The following is a 7385-nucleotide window of genomic DNA, read 5'->3' on the forward strand; positions in this document are numbered from 1 at the left end:
TCCTTTCATCACAACAAGGGAACCCTTACTAATCTTCATAACTCCACTTTCAGTTGTGTACTTGTTCCCTTTTGAATTAAGAGTACTCAATGAAATCAAATTCCTCTTCAATTCTAGTACATGTCGTATGCCACTTAGTGTTTCGATAACTCCATCAAACATCTTAATTTTGATTGTGTCAATACCTACAATTTTACATGAAACATTATTTCCCATCAAAACAACACCTTCAAACATAGCTTTATATGTTGTAAACAAATCTCGATTGGGACTCATATGGAACATGCAACCAGAATCGATGATCCACTATTCGCTTACTTTAGAGTTATCGACTAAAGCAACTAGAGTTCACCATCACCGTAGTATTCTACATCATCAGCTTCACTGGATTGTTTTGGTTGTTTTCCCTTTTGATTCGCAACCTCCCTTTAGATCTTGTTCTGCAACTTATAGCACTCAGACTTAATGTGCCCTTTCTTCTTGCAGAAGTTACAAATTTTACCTCTTGTTGAAGATCACGATCTACCCTTAGATTTACTGTGAGGATTTCGTTCATGTGTCCTCTCATGATTATCATCATTATTTCATTCTTATCTCCCACGAACAATGAGACCGTCTCCCTGATATTCGGATCCAACCACAAGATGTTTCATTTTGCCATACGAGGTTAAGAAAGCATAGAGTTCATCAACTATGAAAGATTCACGGCTATACAAAATTATATCTCTAAACGTTAAGTAAGACGAGGGCAGCAAACAAAATATAATTAACCCTAAATCTTTTTTATCATAATGAACCTCCATGGCCTCTAGGTCTAAGAGAACTTCTTTAAACATAGTTCAGTGTTCGTGCACAGACTTACCTTCCTCCAAGCAATGAGCATAAAGATGTTGTTTCATATGCAGCTTGCTAGTTAGGGTTTTCGACATACATAGCGGCTCAAGCTTCTTCCATAATGCAACGATGGTCTTTTCCTTCAACACGTCCTGTAGAATTCCATCTGTTGCTCGGTAGAGTTGAAAAATAAAACGAAATAAAATAAAATATTTAAAAAATGCAAAATTTTGAAATAACATGCATCTCTCTCATTTTTCTCGTCTTATCATTCCAATTTAGAAGAATCAATTTTAATGCCTTAGAATGGACATCTCTTCTATTTTCTTTCCTCATTTTTTGCCCTACCAAGCACATTTAAAATTTATTTTCTTTCCACTTTTGCACTCCCTCTATCCATCCCTTCCCTTTTTCTTCCAACCAAATACAAACTAAGTATAGTATAACATATTAGAATTATAATGGATCTAGTAGTCCATATTTTTCTTGTATGAACATCAATGAGGATGGTGTTGGAAAAATTGATTTAGAAAAACGGTTTGTTTCTATAATGGAATTTTAAAAAAATTCTTCAAACAAAGCCCTTGTGTAATCTATCGCAATAAATTTACCAAATTTAATAATGTGTTATTCGCTTATCAAATAGGTCGTCTATGTGAGATAAAATATATTTATTCTTCTTAAATTTATTCAATTTTCACATTTAGACAAAAATCCCTACAATAAGTACATGATAAATCTTTGATCCTATTTCTTGAGTACTAAGTAGCTAGATATATAATATACCAGGAATATTTTACAATCATCCAAATCATTTTATTTGTCGAGATAACTAAAATAACTCTGGTTGTACTATCTGATTTACCAGACTTACTATGATCATTTCACCAATTTGACATTTCAAATCAATTCATTTTCGTATACAGTCTACTATAGTATCATATAACTTTTAACCAATCTATTCCAATAATAATGTCAAATTCATGAAATGGTAGTAACATCAGATCAACAAGAAAGTCACAACCATATATTTTTAGTAGATAGTTTCGACATACCAAAATAACCATAACAGTCTAACCCACTGGATTATGACACGAATATCATACTCAATTGATTCGAGAAATAGATCCTTATCTATTACTAATGTAGAGCAAATATGTGAGTAAGTTTATCCAACATCACCCAGTGCATATGCAATAAATAATATCGAAAAGATAGAACGTACCAAAAATAATATCAGATATGGTAGCTCCAAATCTAACAACCGTGTCTTCAGTCCCACTACATTTAATTCTTGTGTTATTACCCTGACCAAGGCATTTGTCTTTTTGAGACATAGATATTGTTTAACAGTATTCACAAACACAATTTTTTTCTTGCTTGTTTTCATTGACCTATACAAATTCCTATCCAGATGACATTTGATAATATTTCTCTTTCTAAATTCAAATATAAAGAAATCCCAATTAATCTCATCTCTCAGTACAACCGTTGTTAATGTTTACCACCAGTTATAAACCTTACCGTCTATCAAATACATGATACATCTGATATGATCATAAAGAAGCAAGCAATATCCTCAGAATTCCCTAGATATTTTCAACCCAGTACCTAGTCCTAGTCAAATCATCACCTATTTTACCACTAAATTCTTTAGTATCATACATTCTAATTAATTAATCAAAACCCATCGAACTATCTCAGTCTGTTGAGGACTTAAAGATGCCATAAGGAACATATTAAGGGGTAAAAGTTGTAAAACCACTAAATTAACTCACTAATTCTATAAGCCATTAACTCATTAAATCAAAAGATAATTTGTCTTCACTATTAGATATTTACGAAACTGATAAACTATAATTTACCTCCTGTTAAAAAAGTCAGAATATTACCTTTACCTTTTTCCTAATCAAGGTTAATATAATCAGATGCTTTTAACATTTATTAAATTTGTAATAAATATTATTACCCTCATTTTTCAAACAGTTATAGAACCGGTATACTATGACTTGCACCTAAATCAATAGTTGGGATGTTACTGTTAACTTCATTAGTTTCATCACGTTCAAAATTAGATGGCATCATTAAAATCTACAATGAAACATGGGTTAGATCGGACCAATCAATATCACACTATCAGAAGTCTATATGGCATATACTTTCAAATCTTTAAACACATTACATTCAGTTCAAGAATCGACTAAACCTAGCTCTGATACCACTAAATGTAACACCCATAACCGCTTCTTTCGCTGAAATAACGTTATGGAGTACCACTGTACATTTCAGAACATTTAGTAACAATAGCATCTAGTTCACTAGATAATTAACAATATATATTTAAAATAATTTAGATCAAAGTAAACATACACTTATGAACCTTAAATCAGGTCTACAAAGCCTTAAAATTAGTTTGGGAACAATTAAGGACCAATTTGAAACAAATTAAAATATTCAGGGAAAATTTGTAAATTTTCAAAACAGGGATCACATGGTCGTGTGACACAACTCAGGCCGTGTGGTGCAGGGGCACGACCGTGTAACCAACCGTGTGATAGACCGTGTACCTTTCGAAACAATACCACATGGCATTTGCTAGCTCATATTCGATTCGATGTTGAGTTACACGGCTGTGTCATAGGCCGTGTGTCAGCCTATGTCGCAGGCCGTGTGTCAGCCCGTGTGAAAACTTCACCTATACTGTTTTGAAACACATTTAGGGTACACGCCCGTGTGAGTTGCCTGTGCATATCACACGATCGTGTGACAGCCCATGACCCAGGCCGTGTGAAAACTATATCTATATTGTTTTGAAACACATTCAGGGCACAGGCCCATGTGTGTTGCCCGTGTGCATCACACGACCGAGTAATAGTCCGTGTCCCAAGCCATGTGAGCACAAAAATAACCAATTACAAGCTCAAATTTCACCCATTTACCTAGGTACCTAAACACATTCAAATTCACAACTTTATAGGCCAAAAGTCATATTCAATAACAGTTAAACATGTCAAACAAATAAACCAATGTGCCATCATTCACACTGCAATGCATTTCATGACATTACACCTTCAGGTTGTATAGCAAGTTATAGTCTACACATCAAACATCTATTTCCATTTCATACCATAGTTCATCATAATGTCAATATTTTCACTTTTGATCCACAAGTTTATCTTAGTAAAACATGCCTAATTCCATTGTTTCTTCAATCAACAACACAAGTTCAAGTAAAACTTTCTCAAAATCTAAGAACCAATAGCATACATACAAAAGAGTCCTAATACATGCCATATATACCAACCAAAATCAAAGTATACCATAGATTTCCCGGATAGTGTGATTTCTTGTGCTGATCCGATCGTTTGAGCTCTTAAAACGCAATATGACTAAATTACAACAATGACAAAGGTACAACGACTATTTAGTAATTTCTCTTTCCCTCGATTTTCCACTTGCTCATGATCTAATTGACAAACCCTAGCTAACCGAAGCTCTCACCCTTTCAACAATGGCAAATCAGTTGGTTGAAGAGGAAACATGAGAAATTATTTCATTTTTATCTTTTAATTTGATACTTTTCATTATATTTATAGAATTTCCATTTTGTCATTTTAATTTTAATTAAATTCATGTAAATATTCACTTAATCCATTGCTTTCAGTAATGGTATATTTACTGTCTAAGTGCTTTCCCTTACCTTTTCATTATCATTTGGTGCCTTATCTATAGAACTCAACTTTTACAGCTTTTACAATTTAGTACTTTTTAAATTAATTAACTATCTAAATGATAAAATTTCATAAAAAAATTTAACATAGCATTAATAACCCTGTAAATATTAAATAATTAATATTTATGGTCTTACACATCAAAATTATGGCTCCGAAACCACCATTTTTTATCATACAAGAAAACATATTAATTAATAAATCCTCAATTAATTAGGAACTAATTGCAGTTTACCACAATCTAGAGAATTCATATAATTTCTATTATTATATATTTTAAGAAGGGTCCAATTGCACAATTAATCCTTCAATTATATTAAATTCTAGCTAAACAAGCTTAATATCAATTTAATCCTAAACTAATTAGGACTAAATGAGCAAATAGTCCAAAAGCTAGTGGATTTAATCATATCCACCACCGCTTGGAACTTTTTGACCATGTTTTAATTACCACTTTGATCCCTTTACTATTTTGAATCTATAGCAATTAACTTTTATCTCTTTTGTAATTTAATCATTTTACCTTAATTTAGCAGTAAATCATCAAAATTACAGAACCAAACTTTAATTAACATATTATATGACTCTTTAAATATTTAATAAAAATATTTATGGCTTTAAATTACGAAAATGAGGTCCTAATATCTCGTTTTCAATAACCACTTGACTTTTAAACCGAACCATTTATACTAACTTTTAATTCAATTGATTAAATTCATCATATCAAAATTTAATATAAAAATTATTATTGACTCATATAATTTAAATACTAATTATACGAACTTTACTCGTCAGATTTGTGGTCTCAATATCACTATTTTCGACACCACTATAAAACAAATTGTTATAGTGTATCTTGTGTTTGTGTTCATCTTAATTTTTACATATTGCATTCTCATTGCACCAAAACACTTAAGTAGCTTTTATTTTAGGAAAGAGAATTATATTTTATCCTCCAACCATTTGACAGAACTATGAATTGAGATTTTTTTTCAAATCAAGAGATGCAAATGGTTTGTACAAAAAATTCAATATTTTAAATAATGTAAAAGAAAAACACAATGGTCAAAGTATTGACGGAAAATAAACATACTGATAGTGGAAAATAATTAAATTAAAGTTTTTTCTTTGACACAATTATCAATATTTTGAAGATTTAACTTATATAAATTGCTGTAAATTTAGTACTAATAGTAGGTTTTATGAAAACTTTTAAGACTTAAATTTATTTAATTAATTTTGATAATTTTGTAATAACCTCACACTTAACCATTACTAATATCTCCTTTAACTTAGCCGATACATGCACCAAAAGTGGTTTTTGAAACAATGGAACTAAATTAAAGGATAAAAAAATATTAATATCTGAAATAATGAATTAAATTGAAAAAATGTGATCATTATCTGAGTTAAAAATTGCGTATATAAATCTTGTCTTTCATGTGATTGGCAAAGTTGAACACCCTTTCCAGGGGACAATCCCATTAATAGTTCCTTCTTCAAGAAAGAATCTCCCACATGACCCACTTGATTACTAACCCTCACCGTTACACGATTGCTGCTAAACAGTTTATAGGGATTTCCCCCTGTGACAGCTTTTACGATCATCATCTTCTTTTAGTCACTGCCCATTTCGTTTCATTTCTTTCTTGATAGGACGAGTTCAAGCCATGGCAGCCGAGGTAATAATCAGTCTTGTTTTTTTTTTCTCTTTTTTCTTTTCCACGAATTTCATTTCATTTGTTATATACAATTGATGATTGTTGGCAGAATCAAGAGACGACCAATGGGTGGCCACTTGTGCTACAAATAATGGCCATGAAACTCCGATTACAAGAAAGAATACAGTATTCAACTCCAGCCGTTGAACCACACTCTCCGCACATTCCCTCCCCCAGTTTTTCTTCATTCTGTTCCTCTTCAAACATTGACACTGAGGTACGTACGTACAGTAACTCCAAACAACCATTTCTTCCTCTAATTTTGCCATTTTCAAACAAGTCTCATCAGCTTGTTTATTTTCTTCCACGGCGGGCGGCCAGTCCACAGCATCATTTTTCCAAGACAACAACATTTCTCTGGGGAAGCTTATCGGGTTCAGACAACGCGACACGGGCTCAGTACTGTACTTGCAAAGCACAATAGGTGCTGAACAAAACACCATAGTTTCAGGTGTTTGTAACTGCAACGATGTCTCGAGAGGACACTGCGGAGATTTGTGTGGGCAGGGCCAGGGAATATGCATTCCTATGGTACTAGGCACCCTCGTGAAGATTACTAGAAGCAGGAGCAAGTCAAAGTGAGATTTGAATGTTTGAGACTTTAGGGTATCCAAGAATTCATCTGAGTTTTCTTCAATGGCAAGATAACTTTTATTGACCTCTACCAATACTTTTTGTTTTGTATTCAGAAATCAAATTGCCCATTAGTTGACAATGCTGTTTTTATGGGAATTAAATCACACAGCGTATGAATTCTTATTTGAGGTGTTCGTGGATCAAATAAATTGCATATATCAACCATTCTAAATTAAAAGAATTATTCATGCCACTAACACTTACAATTCCCCTTTTAGCTTAATTTGCCATTTTAATATGTTAGTACATTCTACAGACCGAACGTGGGATTTATTGATACAAAAGATTTAGCCCACTATACCGATTAGACCTGTTCATGGGTCGAGCCACACGTCCTAGCTTGAAGGCCTGCCTGAAATGTGAGAGAGTTTGGCTAAAAATATAAACCTGAAAAATGGGTTTGGATAAGAAAATAAGACCCATTTAAAAAATAGGCTGACCCTCGGGTAAGGCATTTTTGGCC

At 32.7% G+C, this 7385-nt stretch overlaps 1 protein-coding gene across 1 annotated transcript; it reads left to right on the forward strand.

Moving 5' to 3' along the window:
- Nucleotides 1-6012: 6012 nt before the first annotated feature.
- On the forward strand, nucleotides 6013-7045 carry LOC107900376 (uncharacterized). The gene is made up of 3 exons (XM_016825997.2): nucleotides 6013-6247; nucleotides 6336-6503; nucleotides 6608-7045. Exons 1-3 carry the CDS (start codon nucleotides 6236-6238, stop codon nucleotides 6866-6868), a joined length of 441 nt encoding a protein of 146 aa, XP_016681486.1. The 5' UTR covers nucleotides 6013-6235; the 3' UTR covers nucleotides 6869-7045.
- The last annotated feature ends 340 nt before the right edge of the window (nucleotides 7046-7385 follow it).

The sequence above is a fragment of the Gossypium hirsutum genome, chromosome D06 (genome assembly GCF_007990345.1).
Source record: "Gossypium hirsutum isolate 1008001.06 chromosome D06, Gossypium_hirsutum_v2.1, whole genome shotgun sequence".
NCBI classification, from domain to species: domain Eukaryota; kingdom Viridiplantae; phylum Streptophyta; class Magnoliopsida; order Malvales; family Malvaceae; genus Gossypium; species Gossypium hirsutum.

What these genes read in the sequence shown, in the direction of transcription:
- LOC107900376 (XM_016825997.2), top strand. An exon ending in CTTCAAACATTGACACTGAG is followed by an intron (nt 6,504 to 6,607) that starts GTACGTACGTAC and finishes GCGGGCGGCCAG; the next exon opens with TCCACAGCATCATTTTTCCA.